This window comes from Drosophila eugracilis, unplaced genomic scaffold (assembly GCF_018153835.1).
Source record: "Drosophila eugracilis isolate 14026-0451.02 unplaced genomic scaffold, ASM1815383v1 contig_75, whole genome shotgun sequence".
NCBI lineage: Eukaryota > Metazoa > Arthropoda > Insecta > Diptera > Drosophilidae > Drosophila > Drosophila eugracilis.
Genome location: NW_024573645.1, coordinates 3,060,586 through 3,081,361, shown reverse-complemented (window position 1 = coordinate 3,081,361; position 20,776 = coordinate 3,060,586). Strand labels below are relative to the sequence as shown.

Below are 20,776 nucleotides of genomic sequence, written 5' to 3'. Positions count from 1 at the left end.
TAAAATACACTGCAACAAAGACGAATAATTTATTAGCTCTACTCAAATTTAAATTTATACAAAATAAATTCTTATTAAACAGTATTCTTAAAAGACATACAAGAAATTTGTTAAAGTATTACTTGCGTGCCAGAACGGTAATTATTTGTCCAGCAGTAACTTTTTGTAGCTTTAAAAACACTAAAAAACGGAAGGCATTTATGATTGGGAAGCTCTATGCCAAATAGCTACCAATCTGTACAGAATATCTTGACAAGAAAAATAAACTATTTGACATTTCTTAATAGTCATACACATACTGGACCACGATAGAGATATAATTATCATAAATAAAACGATATTTATACGGTATCAGTTTTTTTCACATCAACTTCAATCGGTGTGAACGCTGCATCACGTATCACGAAGTACTTTTTAAGTGTAAGTCGCGTATAAGTGCATATATGAATTTGGAGGGATTTTTTAGCGTCATCTGTTGTTTGTTGAGACCAAAAAATACAATGCTCATTCACAACAAACCAACGGTCGGAGCGTAACTTCTCGACCGGGAGCGCTAAAGAATTATTTTAATTAACTGTGAGCCGTACCCGCGAGTGTGTGTGCGTCGAATGCGTGTACATGTGCGGGAGTGTGAGCGGAGATAATTAGTTGAGCGGCAACTCCCAAATCGAGAACAAAACGAGCGAAAAACAACGCAAAATGCATTAGCGAACGACAATTGAATTGCGCGGAATGCAGGCTTTTGTGCAATAATTATTTCTGGCGATTTGTCGCAATTCGTTGAAATCTCTAGCGAAATTCGAAGCGATATGCTTATGTTGGCGGTGTGAAAACGAAATCGAAATTTCAACTACGTGTTGCTCATTTTCTGTTGTTTGCCTAATTTTGTGTCTTGTTGTTTTTATTTTCGCAAACGAAAGTCTACCGCTTTGCATGTGTGAGTGGTGATCGAGTGCGTGTGTGTTGGTGGTAAAAGTCGGCGCTGAAACAACACAACAACAAAAAGAAAAGCCTTCAAGATGAGTGTGTGGAGCGATTGCAATGCCAAACAGGCAGAATTCGGCATTGGTAAGTTGGAAATTTTGGCTATTAAAGCTATAAATTCACTGAAATATAGCTAGGCAAAAATGTTTAAACAAAGTGCTCTGTAAACAAATATAAAGGAAACGTTTATGAACTGTTGGAGCTCCTTTCCAGACCACCCTCTCTCTCTTATTTCACCGCATGTGTGTGCCTCCTGCTGCGTTGGTACGGTAAAACTTGTTGCACCTTCTCCCTTGCGCACACACCATTATCTGCTGTTGATCTTCTCTCCCTCTCTCTCTATTCGTCTGTAATTTCGTTTTTCTTTCCATTTCATCCTGCCCATTCAACACTAGCATACAATTCTGAGATTTGCTCTTGAAACGTAAACCTGTTTTCTATCATCTGTCCCGCTCCTCTCTCTATCCTGCTCTAACGTGCAACTGCATCACACTGGAAAAAAAACAATGATTGTACACAGAATGAAAATTAAATAGGATTAAATATTTTTAAAGATAGTATTAAATTTAAAACTTCTTATATGTACATATTTTAAAAAGTTTATGAAAAACAATTTATCTTAAATAAGAGACAAATGATTTTTGGCATATATGGAATTAGAAACCACTTTGATTTATTTTTCGACCTACCTATAGATGTAAAATGATGCTATAATTGGCAATGTTTAACAAATACTTTTAAAGTGAGCTAAACTTAAAAAAAAAAAATTAGTAGAGGAACTGAGAAATAGGTTTCGTTTTCCTTTCTGTGTACACTGTGAGACAAATCCCAATTCATTTGCAGTGACCATGAAATATCTAATCGCGAACCGTTTCGAGTACGTGTGAATTTTTTATGGCTCCCGCTTTGTTGACCTTTTCACCGCTGATCAATAGATACGACAGGTACCTAGGGTACAGGTACGATAGTTCAGGTAGACCGAGTGGAACTCTGGGAATCTCATTCGTTGGGAATCTCATTCGTTAACACTCGAATGGAGCTCCCCAGTGTTTGCACTTGTTATTTACACATGTTTGCCTTTGCCTCTGTCTCTGCCCTTTTTTGTTTGTTTGCGCGTGTACTAACTGTCGAAATCGTTGCGAGTACCCGATAATACCTTTGGGGCGTGGCCAGGTGGGCGGAGGTTGGTGGAATGGTGGTGAAATGTAATCAACTGCGATAATATTCGGAATATGGGGCGGTAGATAAGTTAGTCGTTGGCATTGAGGAGCGAATTTGGCCTTTGTAATGCGAAAATGCCTTACAGCATATACGAAATTCAAAAGAAGCTCTTTATCATAGACAGTTTGATGTATTCTTGTCTTATCGCTGGTTTTTCATTTTGTTTGCATACCCCATGTTCCTCAAAATGTTTTTAAATTCTAAACAAACGGCTGGCCCACATATTGTTAAATATTTCATAGTAAGGGATTTTCTTGGCAGCTCATCCATTTTGCGTTTTAAATTTTTCTAAAATATATTTGTAGCTAGTCAAAGGCGATAGCCATTGAGTAATCGCTTTATCACTTTATGGGGCTCAGTTATGTTATCGTTTATCGATGTGTGGCTGTGTTTGTGGGTGGCACTCAGCTAAATTTATTTCTGTTGAAGTGCGAGTGAGTGAGCCAGCTAAAGTTTAGTCCTCTGCCTCCTGCATAGCTGTAGTTGGAGCACACTCATTCGACATAAAAGATCGGATGCATATATGTATGTTTGTATGATGTGGTGTGGGATATAGCAACTCACTGCTCACTCATCCCCCATGCATAGTGGATTTTATTTAAAATAGAGTTCAGAAAATGTTTACTAAGAAACTAAAACTTATCTTTTAAAAGGAAAATTTAAATTAAAAAAATATTGAAAATTAAAAATATATTTATATATATATTGTATAACCAGTGTCTTATATATTGCTGTTTGTCCCACGGTACAACTCCTCTCTTTGACGATTTGTCTGTTCGTCGACCAAGTTAAAAGTTTGCCTGCGGTGACATCTTCACTTCATTGCTGCACTACTCCACTGTTCATTGCCTTTAGTTCGCGAGCACCTGCAGGGTGCACCTTTCCCCCTCAGACACTCGTTTTTATTTACTCACTCCACGCAGATGCATTCTACATCTAAATTTGAATAGCAAAAACAACAAGCGCGTTAATAATAAATGCAACAACATCGGATGAGGGGAAGAGCTCGGAAAGTAAACGTAAAACTTAATGAGGCCTAAGAGCAGTGAAAAGTGGTGGAGTCGAAACTCATCCAGGAAGAATACAGCGAGGGATGTGGTGGGGCAGACGGGGCCTAGTTGATTTGGTTTCTGATTTCAGAGTCTGGGTTTTCTCAATTTAATTAAAATTTTCCAGCTCGTTGGAGTTCGAGATGCATGAAATGCCTTTTGATTTGCATAATTTCAAAGGAAAGCCTTTTTTCCACTGCCATTTCCACACACCAAGTGAAAACTTAATCAAATTTGTAAGCGAGCCGAAAAGTTCTGCTCAGATTTCGAACTTAAATCAGAAATCTACAGTCCCTTAACAAAAAAAAGGTTAATTTTTTTATTCTTTTAAATTTATTTAAAAATGTGTAGTTTATTTATAAAAATTACACAAAAGAAACATGAACTGGCTTCCTCATTTGCAAACTTTTGGAAAAAAAATTTATTAAATAAACACTTTTTGGGGATAAAATTGCTTAGAAAAATTATTTTTTTTTGTTATTAAAGAACTAACTCTCTAATAAGAGTGTATCTTTGAAGTCTCGACTTTCATAATTTTGAAGATAAACAAGTTAATGTTACTCAACCGAATAAGTCTCTCCGGATCCTGTTATCATGTGGCAGATGCCCATACTCTGGGGCGGCTGCATAATTGTTTGCGTTGCTGACTCAGATCTGTGGACACTCATCCCTCGGACTTTACCCTCACTACAACTCCGGATAGTTGAGCAACCGCCCAAATGACTTGCACATCCACTTGGAATTCTGATTCCACTTGAATCGCCACCCTCGGAACTCTCCACTATTATAATGCTCTACCCCACCGCCAGCAAATCTCAGCTTTCCATTTCGCAATCTAAATGGAAACTCAATCGCTACAGCCATCCCGTATCGCAACTATACCATCCCCATTCTAATATTGCCAATGTCGGAGATTGTCGCATCTTTGGTTTCCCTTCTATGCTAATTGACCAACTGCAATCTTCGATTGCTCTCGGAAATTGCTTAATTAAACATAAATTGCCTGCCGCAAATGGCAGTTATGGGGATCGAATCCGATCGGAAAAAGTAGTTGGTTGGGGGAGCTTGCCGCGTCATTGGGGCATAGTGCGTCATCCGGTGTCAGTGGAAACTGGTTTCAGGCTGCTCAAGAAATGTGAGCCAATGTTACAAAGGTTACCAGTTTCCATTGAAATATTTTTCACAGAAGGGTTTTTACCTTTGATCGCGTTTAAACAAGCATTCAGAAGTCGTTAATTATATAATGTGTTTTAAAAAATAATGCATTTAGGTTGTCTTTTAATGTATACATAATCTGTAATGATTTTCAGACGTTTAGGATTTTTGTGGAAAATATAAGAAGATTAAAAGCTGTTGTTATTAAGATCTATAAATTTAAAGTACCACAAGCTATCGCTGCTCCATTTACTTCTAAAATATCTAAAATCTAAGAACAAGAACAAGGCCCATATTGAAATAATTATTTTGTGAAAACATTCAAGCAGTTAACCTTACTTGCTCGAAAAGTCATAAAACCAATTTTAGATTGTTTTTAAGTGATTTTCTCGGATGGCCCAAATGGGTCAAGTTTGTGTTTACATTTCCTCTTTTTGTCTTTTTGTTGCTCCGCAATTTTTTATGGCTCTGCTCCGTAATAATAACGTTCTTTTTTTTATCAACATTCTTTTTTGTTTGGATTCTAATTCTAATTTGTTTCTGGATACTTTTTATGACCGCAACGACATTAACCGTAACTGTCAACAGGCAAGAGGCTCGAAGCGGTTGTGCAAGTATTTTTATGAATTTATGTCCCATCAAATTTTATCTAGGAGTTTCAAGATGGAAGGGAATGTGTAGGGTATGTACAATGTACAATTTGGGGTTTAAGGTTTCCCGACGATATGCTTGTGGAATAATTACTTTTTGCCAAGCCCAAAAATATGTAGCGAAAAGAGGGGAGGGGCATATTTACCAGAAGATAAAGTTGTATATAATATAAATTGATTTGGTTTATCGGTAATGGAATATTCTATTTATAAAAGATATTTGTTCTATATTAAGTAAACGATATTTTGTTTGGCTAGTTGGACGTAAAGCTATCTTTCTGAGAAAGATATAATCACTTTGATTGTATTGCAATGAATCCGATATAATTAATTCACAATATCTAATTATAAATTCCTCCCAACATCTTCAATTAGCCGCATATGTATCTGTCCTGCTTTTGAAAATATTCAAAGTAAACAATAGAACAACTCCCACCGTACACCACTCCCCCAATATATTCTCTAAACATGAGTGCTGAGTTTTTTGTATCCATAGTAATCTCACCTCTGCCCGTTCCAGAGATCTTCTCCGCCACTTGTAATTAGTCAATGCCAGAGCATCTTAACCAACGAGAATCATTATAATTAACCCTCAAAACAGTTCCCCAGGCTTTGGGCAATTAAAAATATATATATATACATATATATAGGAAAATGTATATATATAGAAAACGCTTTAGGGGCTTAGCTCATAAAAGCTCGTACTTGGATATTTATACTCGAAAGCCTCGCGCGTTAGAGAGCGCCAAACAAAAATCCACTTCTATAGAGGAACGCAAAAACAAAATGCCTAAATGTGTAGAGAGAATTTGCATATGTGTATGATCATATATAGCCATAAAGAATCTTCTCTGAGCCGCGTGCTATTTAAGCCAGAGATTTTCAAATGAGCCAAGTTGAGGCTGACGTTGTCACATTGTTGTAGTTTTCGTTAAACTCTTTTTTTTTTACTGTCCAGTCACCAGTCACGACGCCAACTTCGACACCAACTGATGACGAAGCGCCTCAGTGCGGTTTATTTAAAATACATATTCACGTTGGTTTATGGACTGCGATTTATTATTGTTTTGGCTTTTGCTTTTATCTAGCTTTTAGCAAACTATAAACTGTTAGGGGGCTTTGGTTGGACGGAGAAAAAGGCACACTTTGTTCACTTGCGCTGGGGGGCTCTTCAACATCTCCCTTTTCCAGGTGCAGCTGCATCCGTTGGAGCTCTACACGGGGCAAAAATGGGGTTATAATTCAGCTGTATATCTTTTTTAATTAACAGAAATCTCATTTATTTTTTATTTTAAAAAGGGATTGCCCCTTAAATGAGGAGTCAAATCAAAAAGTATTTTCCTCCATTTATTTAATGTAGAAATAAAAAGCCTGGAAACTGTAGCTATTTTGTTTATTTTACCTGACTGCCTGCCAGCCTGTTGAGTGCTGACTGTTTTCAGTATTCTGGTTTCTATATTGGTCCGAACCCTTTTTCCTTCTCACTGCTATTCAGCCGTGACTCCCCTTCCACCGATCTCTGGATATTTATAGCCCAACAACTTGTGCATTTCATTATTTATGTATGATTGTTTCCGTTAGTCAACAAGTTTGTCGCTGCAGCCGGGAGAAAAGGTTCTTGGGATAGGCTTTGTTTTCCTTATCGGCAAACCATGGAGGAAAGGAAATGGTTTTCAATTTAATAACTTTTTCGATCGTTCTTGAACTCAACCCTCTCAGGGCTTTTTAGTTCTGGGTTCTGGGGCTTTTAAAACAAGGTGTGCCGTTTCCCTGTGACTGATTGCTTGACCGCAGCGGGAACGTTGGCGTAGGCGACGACGTCGAATGATGATGATTCATTGCCATTTCCGAGTATTTATTTTACTTGCGCATAAGTAGCTTTCCGAAGTGAAAAGAAATGAATTCTCTTTAATCACGCTGCGCATTGGATATTAAAAATAAATCCAATCAATTTGATAAGTTCTTAATGCGTAGATCTATATTTATGCATTTCTTGGGAAACTTTCCCAGCTGGGAAAGCTTCTCGGTAGAGGCTCGCTCAACTGGTTTCCGCAATTGACCCAGTCCCACTCCAAGTTAACTTTCCACGCAATTGGACAGTCGAAATAAAATGCAAAACGCAAAAAAAGTAACATATAAAACCAACTCACATGTACAAATGAGGATGAGATAATAGGAGTTTGAAATTAATATTTAATTTAATTAAATAAAATTCTTAATTCATGTTTTAGTTCTTATTTTGTACATTAGTAATTTACTAATGGGTTAAATCAGAGATCTTTTTACAAGGGTTGATAAAAATAAATATATGTTATATATATTTAGACGTGTTATTATAATATCTGAAAAATTAGGCTTTAGTTTGATAAATCTAACTGTTTTTACCATATCAATTTATATATTTTTGGGTTTCTGTGAAAGGGGGCTTTAAAGCTATTATTTTGACCCATGTTGTGTGGGACCACAAAAGTTGCGGCAATGAATACCTTTTGCGAATTGTTGCCGCTGTCGCTCTTAATGTGCTGTGGAGGTCGTTCTCGCTTGTTATGCTTTCCATCGAGATCGGGCAGCGCGAACATCGCGAGCATCGGTCATTGGACCGTATCTCATGCCTCTGCCGCACCGGTGCTCCCCTTCTGTTACGCAGTCGCCATCGGCACTTCCACCATCGTCATCACCACCACGACCAGTCCCAGTCTCAGTCCCAGTCCCAGCACCACTATTACCACCATCATCGGCAACAACACCACGACTACCACCCGGAGCGTGCCACGCGAAGGCGGCTCAACTTGGATTTTGTATCTTTTGTGCTTGACTGCGGCGCTGGGGATAAGAGTATTTTTTATACGGGGGTGCACATTTGTGTGCTCAACTATATATACTATATATACTCGTATGCTGTTGCCTATATCTGAGACTTGCACTATCAGGCAAGAAGGAAGTTGGTTGGCGACGATGGAGACGCGCTGGTTATTTCCCATTCTGTCTCTTGCCATGAAAACAGAAAGCATTACTCCGAAGGGAGTGTAAATAATGGGTTTTAATGCGATGATTTGATTAAACTTTAAGCAGCTATGTTCACTCCAGTGAAAATGTATTGCATGTTGTAATCATTTGCTAAATATTTATTACACCTAATTAGCTGTGAGCTTAATTTCCTTTTTCTCACCTTTAAAAACTAGTAAAGCAGAATGCTAATTCTGTAGTAGCATTCTTATTAAATTTCGCAAAAGGCAAATTTCTAGGAGGAATAAACTATTCCCATATATTTTTTCTTGACCAATCCAATCCATTAGATGTGCGACTTATTCTAAAACTAGACCATCTTATCAAAAAACAGAAGCGGATTCCGGGATGCCAAGTTACATTTCCGACTTCTTGGTGCGATATCGGTTTTCGTATCCAATGCAAGTGCGTCATTTGCAGTTCCCGTCAGACATCCAAAGTCTTATCGTCAGTCGGGTTTCGAGGAAGTTGCCTAAAGCGAGATTAAGCTTTTTATGTTAGATCTCACGTATGAAATGTATTTGTGGCACAAGTGGTTAGAAAAAAGGGGATTCTCGCGGGTGATTCGGTGGGTTTATCAAATATCCCATCCGCTTGGGTGCACAGATAGCGACAACCCAGTTTCCGATGATCAGCAGCCCGTCCCCCTTATGATGATGAAATGGGCTAATTGATAACCTTCCGCTCCCGTTGATTCGCGTTGATTTCGCTGTGATTTCGCTCAGTTCGCCGTGGCTGACAAGTGGAAAAGGTGCTCTAAGCCTAAGCTCCCCAAACATCCGAATTTTATTTGTCATTTTTGTACTAATTTTATAATATGTTCTCCTTCCAGCTAAGTGCAATTTCGACCAGGAGACGAAGCCACATCGTCTCAATCTGGATGTTGGCGATGCGGTGATAATCCTAAAGGAGACCACCCACTGGTACTACGGTTACAGGCAAAAGTGAGTAGTTATGTAACAACTGAGTTTATTTAACAATGATTGACAAAAAACTAGAACAGCTTTTTGATGAGTTAAACTTGGAAGTTTTTAGAAATCGAAAACTTATTTAAAATAATGTTTCCTTCCTCTAATCACCTTTGCAAGTCACAAGATTTCATTACTTTTCTTGTTAGTTATGCACTGCTATTATTTTGATCGGTATAGCTTGTCTAATCAAACAATCTGCTAGATCTTTTCCCCGGACTTTCACTGCAATCTCGTTTGTCTAATGCATATGCATGAGCTTGTTGGGAAACATCTCAGACATTAGCGGACAAAAAACGAGGAGCCAGCAGACAATCGACAGACGGTAAACTAAAAAGAAACAGCAGCAGCAGCCAAAGTTCAGAAGCGGAAATGCTTGAAAAGATATTTCACAGGCAGAGTGAAGAAATCGTAAATCAGGTACACAAGCGCCGCCCATTTGGTTGGGCCTTTGTTTACTCCTCAAGATGTGCCTGGATTGGGTATACCCGTTCCGAGGAAATCTGTGCCAGCGTTCTTGCCCGCCCTGAACGCTCCTTCATCCTTAACTCACATCGAACAGATGCCACCATGTGGCTGCCAAAGTTGCATGCCACATCCGTTGAGAAGATAAAGTTTTCTTTTCCCATCCCACCATTCAATATTTATACATGGTTTTTGACCCTTTCTTTTTGCTGCCGTTTGGTTTTCTGTTTTATTTGTATCTCTTTGGGTTTTTATCTGGGAGACGGCTGACCATGTCTTATCAAGAAAAACTGAGGAAAACAAGAAGAACGCCATCCGAATTGACGGACCGGAGCTGACCTTTTTCCATATTTTCTGCTGACCCAAACAACAACCCCATCCCAAGTGGAACCAGAGATTCCGGGGAGCCAGACATCTCGGATGGTAGAATAAATACAACGAGCAGCAAAGAAAGTAAATAAATAAAAGCACGAATTCTCCGATCACAGTGAGGAACGCTTAAGGGAAACCATTTCAAGACCAGAACGGGTGACGTTAATTTGTCTTAATTGCGTTGAATATATCCCAGACTTTACTGTTGACTTATCTCCCGGCAATAAAAAGAAATTCAAGGCGAGACACGACACTCGATATGCTGATAACCTTTCTGGCCCGAATTTCTGTTTGTTTTCGGGCTCTGTCGTTTGCCCTCATCAAATGCCTATTTTTATTTATAGAAAATTATTAATTTTAATTGTGAATTTTCTCACGATTTTAAAGCGTAAATGTTGGAAAATTACGAGGCTTTCAGTCTGGGTAACAAAATCAATTGGAAATGGTTAATCAATTTGAAGGTTAGACTGGCAGTGGAGAGATACCTGAACCGCAAAAACGTTGATGTAGAACTATGACCGGGGTTCAGGGACCCCAGAAGGGGGCAGTTCGGGGAAGTGGGCTGCTGATTCTATAAGTGATGAATGCCTCGAGCAATTAAAGCGGCCACCCCGCATGTCAAGCGGCGAATTGAGCCAAATTAAAGCATTCCATTTCATCCGACAGTGTCACACTTTGAGCGTACTTCCTCTGCAGACTGCCAGACACTGAAAAATATATGTATATCAAAGTTTTATAATGACGATTTTAGAACTGAATACTAAGGGACTTATTTTTAGCCTTTTCAAGTTAGTTATTTAATACGAAAAATAAGATTTAAGTCATTGGATTTCTTAATATTCCACATGACTCCGTTTCCCCAAGTGCAGGCCTTTCAGCTGTTCAAGTTCCCCTATCGCTTGGCTTGGGGTTGGGTAATTCATCAGGCGCAATGGCTGTTGAATTGTGTCATATATGTAAATATGAAGTGTCTACAGTGGAGCATAGTTCTGAGGCTTGGTTCTTCACTTAACAGTTAGGGGGAACCACAAATGGAGCTTTTACTGTGACGTTTGTAAAGCACGGAGTGGCAATTTGTTCTTTTTTGTTGCATCCCATGTGCATGCCACATTTTAATGACTCCCCCTCTTCGTTCATTTCCATATTATTGCAGAGCCAAGGAAACACGCGGCATATTTCCCAAGAGTTATATACATTTATGCGAATATAATATCGTGAATGGGGAGTTTTGCATCCAGCGTACGGATATTGTCGAGGAGATCACAAAAGTCCTCCTCGAGTGGGGCTCCATAGCCAAGAATTATTTTCTGGTGAGTTGTAATTTTATTAATAAACATAATCCAGTTTTAATCTTCGTATCTTTTTAATTACAGACCACAAATCCTAGCTTTCCGAAAATTCGCCGCAAAATGAACGAACTAAATAATAATCGAGCGGCCCTGATCTCCGGCAATCTTCCTTTGGATGAAGTGCGAAAGGTTAAGCTGCTGGCCACCAACCAGATCGATACTGGCAACAAGCTTCTCGGTCTGGACATGGTGGTGCGAGATGAGAGCGGCGACATCTTGGACACCAATGCCATCTGCACCACCGAGCTCTACGAGCAGCATATGCACGCCGTTCAGCGCATCGACAAGGCCAATGTGAGTATTGCAATGGCAAAACTATATATGTCAGCTATAAATTCAAGTTCAAGTCGTTAAAGAAATTTCAAAATCTGTTTGTTTTCTTAATTTTTCTTTGGGGCTGCAAAAGTTATTTATAGAACTAGTTGTTTGATCACACATTAAGTATGTATGAAAACTAAAGGAATTCCCCGAGTTGTGGTTTTTGCTGTTTTCAAAAATATGTATCATCAAGTGTGTCAACGTTGAGTTGAATACTATGCACTTGATAAGAAGCTTCTAACAATTTATTTTTAAAAACAATTATGATTCATGTGATATTTGATTTTCAAACCTTGTTAGTTGTTTAAACTCGAAAGGACAAATAAAAATGAAAATAACTTACCTGTATTCATACCATTTCAGCGGCTGTCCAGCGAGCGAGGAACTACACGAACTCCCGCCAAGTATTCGCACAACATCCTCCTACACGTAAACGCCTTCGTTTGCAAGTTCCAGGAGGACTCTGACCTGCTCTTCACGCTTTTCGATGGTGAAACGCACAAACCCATCAGCGAAAACTATGTGGTCAAGTGGTCACGAACAGGTATCGCGCGGGATATTGACCAGATCGACAACAATCGTGTGCTGTTCACGGATCTTAGTAAAAGCGATCTGGCCATTCCCAAAATGTACCTGGTATGCTATGCCATTCGCATCGGTTCTATGGAGTTCAAGGATTCTGCGGAGTCGAAGCGGACCAGCATGAGCATTGCTAATAGTATGCTCAATGCCTCGAGTCGGAAGGCCTCCCAGTTATCGGTGAGCTCCAGTGGATCGTCAAGTAGCAATGGGGAATACATTATCCGGCGACCGTTTGGAGTGGCCTGCAAGGACCTGACTCCTTTCATCAACAAATTGGACGACTTTCGCGGTAACATAGACCTGCCTTTTATCATGTGCGAAAAGGACACGCTGGATGGTACGCTAAGGAAGCTTATTGTCAACAAGGATATCGGCAAGATTGACTCCAAGATGGCTGTCACCATCGAGGTGTTACGCGGCGACATTAAGCAGATTAAGGAAGAATTTCCCAGACTGATGCATACAAATGTGCCGGTGGCCCGCAAGATGGGATTCCCAGAAGTTATATTACCCGGCGATGTGCGAAATGATCTTTACCTAACGATCTGCAGTGGAGAGTTTGCCCGCATCGCCAAAACTTCCGAGAAGAACGTGGAGGTATCGGTGTGTGTGGCCAATGAGCAAGGATACCTGATGCCCGGCGTGCTAAGCATAGGAGCTGGACATCAACCGATTGACGAGTACAAGTCGGTGGTGTATTACCATGATGATAAACCCAAATGGCAGGAAACTTTTAAGATCCACGTACCCATTGAGGATTTTAAGCAGTGTCACCTGCGATTTGTGCTGAAGCATCGCAGTAGTAACGAGCAGAAGGATCGCACTGAGAAGCCCTTTGGCTTGTCTTATGTGCGTCTGATGCAGGCCAATGGGACGACCATCACACAGGGTCAACACATCTTGGCTGTCTACAAAATCGACCACAAGAAATATGACAAGACGGTGGCCAATTCTTATTTGGAGCTTCCATCCACGGTTGCCGAGCTGCAGGGTGCAAAGCCCTCCATCAGTGGACTCACTTTACTGCCAAAGGATCAGCTCTCCATTGGGGTCAATCTATGCAGTACCAAGCTCACGCAGAGCGGTAAGAATGTCTTAAATTATAAACTTTATTAAATGACTTTAATGAATGTCTTTACTTACAGTAAGCTTGCTGGGTCTTCTTAATTGGTCGGCCCACAAGGAGACGCTGGAACAGTCCCTTAACGCCTTGTCCACTGTACCCGGAGAGGAGGTGGTGAAATTCCTGCAGGATATTCTGGATGCCCTGTTCAATATACTCGTGGAAAATGATCATCCCGAGAAATACGATCAGCTCGTCTTTATGAGCATTATACATCTGATTGAGACTGTGTCTGATCTCAAATACCAACACTTCCTCACCGTTCTCGATGTGTACATTAATGAGAGCTTCTCATTTACCCTAGCCTATACGTAAGCTATATATATATATATATATATATATATATTATGATTTAATGATTACTAATTACTGTTTTCAATGCTTAGCAAACTAATGGATGTGCTGCAGAAAAACATTAGTGATGCGATCACTCCAAAAGAAAAGTCTGCCGATGGCAATGATCTTGAGGAGAGCGTCGAGGTGCGGCGTCTGTACAAGACCACTCGTTACCTTCACTACGTTATGAAGTTCGTGATACGATCGCGTGTGCTCTATGCCGAGATGAACTGCAACACGGACTATTTGGACTTTGCCACCCGGTTGCAGGAACTGCTGCGGATGTTCATCGACATGATTGGCTGTCCGAGCAATCTGCTTAAGTCCGAGGGAGCACTGCTCAAGAATCTGCATATTATAGCCACGGATCTGATGCAGGTCTTCGATCAAGTTCGATTGAGGTGGGTTTGAAGTTGAGATTTACTTCATTTCGGAAACTAATTAGTATTTCTTTCGTATCATAGCGTTTCCATTGTGGAGATCCTTGAGAAATTCCCACCGCGACGGCTCACTCAGTCCAAGATGGGCTGCATCAAGGACTTTGTGGAGACGAAGCTTTTCACGCTGCCCAAGTGTCGGGCCATCTTGTTACCAGTGTTCTGCAAGCACATCAAAGATCATCTCGAGAGCAAGGAGGAGGTAAGTGCTTGAGCAATAACCACAATGCGTGTGCCACTAATTTATCATGTTGGGAACTGCATTTTGTTCTTAATCCAATGCATCGTCCTTGAAATTTGTCTTGTGAATGCACCGACAAGTCGCAAAATTAAAACATAACCCAACACATGATCAAGTCAAGTCAGCTACGAAAGTCACTAACTTAAAACAAACGTTTCAAATAATTTTCCACACATAAATGGCTTTAATATATCTAAAGTTGCTTAATATAAAAACCAACCATTAGGGATGCATTTAACTTTTAACTTAAACAAATAAATGTATTAAATCAATTCCATACATATAATTCCATAAAATACATAAGGTTATTAAATACCTCGGCGATTATCTGTGAAAAGTATTTCATTCTTGACATGTGACTTGTCTTGTCTTAATTTTGCTCAGTTCTAGTTCGAATTATTTAGTAACTATTTTAAGAGTCTAATTCTTGCAAGCTATGTTTAGTTAGTGTTAAGCATGTTGCATTTGCTTATTTTTAATAAGAACGTTTAGCATGTTAATTGGCAGTTTGAAGTGATTTATAGACTGTTATGCTGTGTCCTAGTTTTAGATCAATGTTTTGTTCACGTCCTAGTGTTAAGCACCATACATGGTAAACGATTGCATAATGTAGTGAATTAGCCATGATTTGTTCACAATAGAGATCCATGTTAGCTAGCGATATTCCTTTGTGTGTGTGTCTATAAAGCGAGATTACCTTTTTGTATCTACCACGGGGCGTAGCGAACTCATTTAAATGTTGTGTAAACATTTCACCGACGTGTTTAGTTTGGCCATTATTATTGCACCCGCTCACCGTCATCGTCATAGTTAGAAAGCAATTTGCATTTGGCAGCTCATCAAAGCACATACTACTCGTATAAAAACAAATCACATCAACCACCTGGGAACAGTAAACACACACCTCAATTACACACACACACCGAACACACCCACCCAAACAATTATGAATGCGCGATCTGAACTCGCTGGCACCTAATTATTCAGCTATATATCTATCTGTCTGTATCCTCTTCTCTAATTCCATTATCATTAAATGTTTATTTCGTATAATATTTCAAAAACCAAAAAAAAAAAAACGAATCTTTATTCACGCACAACCCAACCGATGTGTTGTTATTGTTTCTCTGTCGTTGCCACCGCAATTGCCTTGTACAAAAAAACATATAGGGAGACTCGAAAACCGATATCTGGCAGCAAGAAAAGAATCTTTCGAAAGCAGCCAAAGTGCTTGGACAGAAAAAATCCCAACTGCACACATGTGATACGACTGCCAACAAAAAGGTAAAGGAACTAAGTCTCTCTCATCCTTAAAACTCTCAGGTCAGGTCAGCTCAAGGTCAGCATCAACACCTCCTTGATTTGTTATCCTCTTCCGCTACGTTATTATTATGTTATCATTTAAGATCTTTTTGTTTTGCCGTTAAGCTTGCATCAGCTTTGCAAGCTTCATTCTGTTGATGGCTGGAAAATCATGAATATGCTTTCCGAAACTCCTTGATTTTCCTGCCATAGACTACTGCTAAGTTAAGCTTAAGTTGTTCCAGCTTTTTGCAATGCAATGTTAAATGGTTACGTGTTTTTTTATACCTGCAACGTTTCTATGTTAATTTTAATTAAATTAAACACTAACGTTAACTTTATCCTATGAAGTCCAGTCAGAAAGTCAAAAGAGCACATAACAGCTCTCGAAGCAAGAAGTTTTGACCCCAAAGTCCAGTGTTTGTTTACAATTTTAGACGATTTGGTAATAATGCTCTATGATCTCACTAAAAACTTACCAAATGATCTGAGATTGAAAGCAATAACTCGACTTACCAAACCCTTAAGTACTCCTTACTCCATTTCCATCAATTCCTCATTTAATATGTACATTTTCGTCGTTAGATTGCCGAGTGCATCAACATTATGAACAACATACTGAAACTTCTGTTCCGGTCGGACGTAGGCTCCACGCACAATGACATTCGGGATATTATGATCATCCTGTTCCGCACCGTGATGAAGGCAGCTCACGCCTTGGATAGGGATACGGGATTGGTGGGCAAGTTCTTTGCCATTATGCTGGGAATCCTCCAGCGCATGGATGCCCATCATTATGAGTACTTTGTGAAGGATTTGCATCAGCGAGGAGAGCTTAAGCACTTTGTCATAGAAATTCTTTTGGTCTTTGAGGAGCTGGTGTCTCCGCATCAGAAGGCAGTGTTCCCGCGGGATTGGATGGATATGATAATGCACCAGAATACTGTGATCCTGGGAGCTCTGAAGCATTTGACTGTGGTGATCACGGACTACTTCCTGTGTCCATTTGAGAAACAGATTTGGTCGAACTTCTTTCAGTGTTCCATTGCCTTTTTGGTACAGTCTCCCCTGCAGTTAAATGATTTCAATGATAATAAGCGGCAAATCGTTTTTGCTCGGTATCGTGACATCCGCAAGGACACGGCCATGGAGATCAGGAAGATGTGGTTCCAGCTGGGACAGCACAAGCCCAAGTTTGTACCCCAGTTGGTGGAGCCCATACTGGAAATGAGCATGATACCGGAGAAAGAGCTGCGCCAGGAGACCATTCCCATCTTCTTCGACATGATGCAGTGCGAGTACTACAGCTCCCGGCTGGAGCAGGAGAGCTATGGCGACACCAAGTTCAATAATGCCAATTACAAGGCAAATTTCTCGGACTTCAAGACAGCGATGATTGAGAAGCTAGACATCCTGATTGGTGCTGGCAAAGGCGATGCCGAATATAAGATTCTCTTCGAGACAATCATGATGGAGCGCTGTGCTGCCCATAACACTCTTAATGTGGACGGCACTGCCTTTGTGCAGATGGTCACCCGGCTGATGGACAAGCTACTGGAGTACCGCTTTATTATACAGGACGAGAGCAAGGAGAATCGCATGGCTTGCACGTTCTCTCTGCTGCAGTTCTACTCGGAGGTGGACCTCAAGGAGATGTACATCCGCTATGTCTACAAACTGTGCGCTCTCCATATGGAGTTTGAGAACTACACTGAGGCGGCTTTCACCCTTAAGCTCCACACTGAACTGCTGCGCTGGACGGACACGGAACTGTCCCATCAGCTGCGCAGCTTCCGGCACAGTAACTGCCGTACACACCGCCAGCTTAAGGAGGCACTCTACTTCGAGATCATGGAGTACTTTGACAAGGGCAAGCAATGGGAGTGCGCCATCGATATGTGCAGGGTGCTGGCTCGGCAATACGAGGAGGAGATCTTCGACTACCTCAAGCTGGCGGAACTTTTGAATCGCATGGCCATGTTCTATGAGAAGATCATCAAGGAACTGCGACACAATTCCGAGTATTTCCGAGTGTGCTTCTATGGCCGAGGCTTTCCGCGGTTTCTACAGAATCGCGTCTACATCTTCCGTGGCAAGGAGTACGAGCGACACAGTGACTTCTGTGCTCGAATGCTAGTACAGCATCCTCAGGCGGAGCTCATGCAAACGTTGGAGGCACCAGGCGAAGACATCACCATGAGCGATGGGCAGTACATCCAGGTGAACAAGGTGGAGCCGATAATGGGCCAGGCATTCACCAAGTTCAACGATAAAATCATCAACAACGAAATCGTCAAATACTTTACGGCAAACAACGTTCAGAAGTTCCAGTTTTCTCGCCCCTTCCGGGACAGCATGAGTGGCGGTGACAGGGATGATGTACGGAATCTTTGGCTGGAACGTACTGAACTACTTATACGCTTTCCGCTGCCGGGAATTCTGCGCTGGTTCCCAGTCATCGATACCAACACTTTCAAGATATCGCCCTTGGAGCGAGCGGTGGAAATTATGAAGGACACTAATCGGGACATTCGACAGCTTGTGATCCTCCATAAGAGTGACGAGAGTCTGCACATTAATCCTCTGAGCATGAAACTTAATGGCATTGTGGATCCGGCGGTGATGGGTGGCTTCGCCAAGTATGAGGAGGCCTTCCTTACCGAGGAATATCTAGAGCAGAATCCGGAAGACAAGGAGTTGGTAGAAGAGCTGAAGGAGCTGATTGCCAATCAGATTCCACTGCTGGATTTGGGTAAGTTGTTCAGTCGCAGAAAAGGTTATAAAATATTAATACCTTTTTCCCCATTCAGCTATCCAACTCCATCGAATGCGAGCGCCGGAAAGTCTGAAGGCACTGCAGGAACACCTGGAAAGCTGCTTCGCCGACATGCAGACGCACGTGGAGTTGCGTTACGGTCGCAAGTCCTGTGACCTGAAAATTGAACGAGATACGGTGGTAATGCGACGGCCGAACTCATTCCTGCCTCCTCTTTTCGATGGTAGCAATAATCGGCACTCCGAAACCAGCATGGGATCCTCAGAGTATGTAGTAATGGTTTTCTACTTTTGATAAGAGACTAATTCATTTCAATCGCCTTTTGCAGTAGCGGCCTGTCGAAGTCAACTTTTCTGCCACGGCCACAGACCAATTCCATTAAGAACCCATTTTCCGGTCTCAGTTTCAACACTAGGTGAGTGCCTTTCATGAGTTTTTTTGGAATGCTAGTCCTAACCTGAAATCTTCTAACTCTTTCTCCATGCTAACCGCTGGCATTTAGTTTGAGACTCTAACATTATTTTGATTTGGTTTAATTTCTAAATTGCTTTTTGATTTATTTTTGTTTAATTAATTACGTTATGTTGCTTATCATCTACGCTTATCTTGCCTATGCCATCATGTGCAGACCTAGTTTGGGACATTCGCCCAGCATTAAAAGCAACAAGAGCAAGGATAAGACTCCGGGCAAACGAAGAAATAAGGATGGAAAAGTAAAGGTAAGCAGTTGGAGAAATCTTATCATAAAACTCTTAATAATAATAACCTAATCTCACAGGAGCGTGAAGTCCATAGCATGTCCAGCAGTCAGTGGTACACACCGCCCTTGTCCACCATAACATCGACGCCAGAGAAGGAGATCAACACGTCTATTGCTTCGCTAGCCAGTACTTCTAATAGCTCTCTGAGTGGTCCTAAGACCCCAGATCCTCATGTTCTTACAGAGGAGGTAATTTTAATCAAATTAAATGTCCTAACAAAACCTAATCCTTGGAATTGATTTTTAACAGCTAACACCCAAGCGACCTCTGCGTTCGGAAATGGAGAAAGAACGTCGACTCTCTCGTCCTGCCAGCATTGCCACTCCCACAGCCACTATCAAGAACTTCCCCGACACACGATCTCTGTCCGAAAGCAGCAATCGCAATTCTGTTGGTATGTAAACTATTACCAAATAATGTTAAAGAAATATTATAAACTTGTATTTAAATGCAGAAACCACGGATTCTACTTCGGAGGAGGATATTCGACCGCCACCATTGCCAGCTAAGGCGCGGGACTCTACGGATTTCACGAGCTTGTCGCAGAACATGGATTGGACACCGAATGGTTATGCGATGCTCAGCACCATTACTAACAGTAGCATTAGCAGCATGAGCACGACCTCGACCCTGACGAAGACCAGTATTAGCAATACCACGTACGAGTATTTGGAGACCACGAACTACAGTTTGGTGGGTGCCGTCGATGGAAACAAACCGCGTCCGCCGACGCCGCCACCGAAGCCATCGCGCCACAGCAAACACATTCCATAGGGTAGCTAGAGAAGGGCGAGTTATATCCCCAAAAAGCTTCCAGTGCAGCGCCATAAATGTTCAAAAGTTGTCGAGTGCCAAATATTCCTGTTACTATATGTATAGCCGGCAATCGAGCCTGTAACTGCAGCCACAAAAAACAAAACCGCAACGACCTTTGCCTCAACCTAAACGACCGCCTACCAAATCAAGTGTCTTAAAAAACGATCGCATTAGCATGTAATATTCAGATTTCCGATAACTATGTTTAAGTGTTTGATTACGTTTAAATGGTATTATGTTGAACATGTCATTTTCGTTTAGTTATAGATTTCGTCTTGTAATTTGTTTCTTAACATACCCAACTGCTTGTCTTCCACAAGTACCAATTGATGTTGTACACATATGTGTTGTACCTTAGATTACCTACGACTAGATTTAAGCTTAAATCAGCAATTCGAAGAACTTTGTACGTCTCTTATGCAAACAAGTGCCACAGTCTATATGCAATAGTAATTAACATACACAAACCCCACGACCATATCTTCGATTTTACGAAACTGGAAAATGGTTTTAGCACAATTTTACTAAACAAGTCAATTACGAAATACGAAAACGAAATTTTGTATGCTACAATTTTAAAACATTTTTTGAAGAATGCATAACTATATACACTGTTTTTATACGATTCCGTATAGCCATAAAGTAGAGCGATTTAGATATAAGGCTTATATAAATATTATATATGAAAAACTGACACTGAGACCATACCGCACACTTATACTACCATAAGTTTAAATATTTAATTTTAGCCAAAATCGTTGTTTAATTTTGTTCAAATGGATTCTGTGTAATTTTCGATCTGTGTATCGGCCAAAGATTAAGCAATAATAAAATATAATTAAGCATGTAAATAATTTTGACATCA

At 40.7% G+C, this 20,776-nt stretch overlaps 1 protein-coding gene across 2 annotated transcripts; it reads left to right on the top strand.

Moving 5' to 3' along the window:
- Positions 1 to 513: 513 nt before the first annotated feature.
- Positions 514 to 20,761, top strand: LOC108116614 (dedicator of cytokinesis protein 1). 2 transcript variants are annotated; one of them, XM_017228581.2, is made up of 16 exons: positions 514 to 1,068; positions 8,898 to 9,009; positions 11,024 to 11,180; positions 11,244 to 11,513; positions 11,901 to 13,203; positions 13,265 to 13,553; positions 13,629 to 13,979; positions 14,043 to 14,217; positions 15,427 to 15,540; positions 16,144 to 18,310; positions 18,369 to 18,600; positions 18,663 to 18,749; positions 18,963 to 19,053; positions 19,113 to 19,283; positions 19,345 to 19,489; positions 19,550 to 20,761. In XM_017228581.2, exons 1-16 carry the CDS (start codon positions 1,020 to 1,022, stop codon positions 19,867 to 19,869), a joined length of 6,033 nt encoding a protein of 2,010 aa, XP_017084070.1. In that variant the 5' UTR covers positions 514 to 1,019; the 3' UTR covers positions 19,870 to 20,761. The 2 variants fall into 2 exon arrangements, with proteins under 2 accessions (XP_017084070.1, XP_017084071.1); XM_017228582.2 differs by lacking the exon at positions 15,427 to 15,540.
- Positions 20,762 to 20,776: the final 15 nt, after the last annotated feature.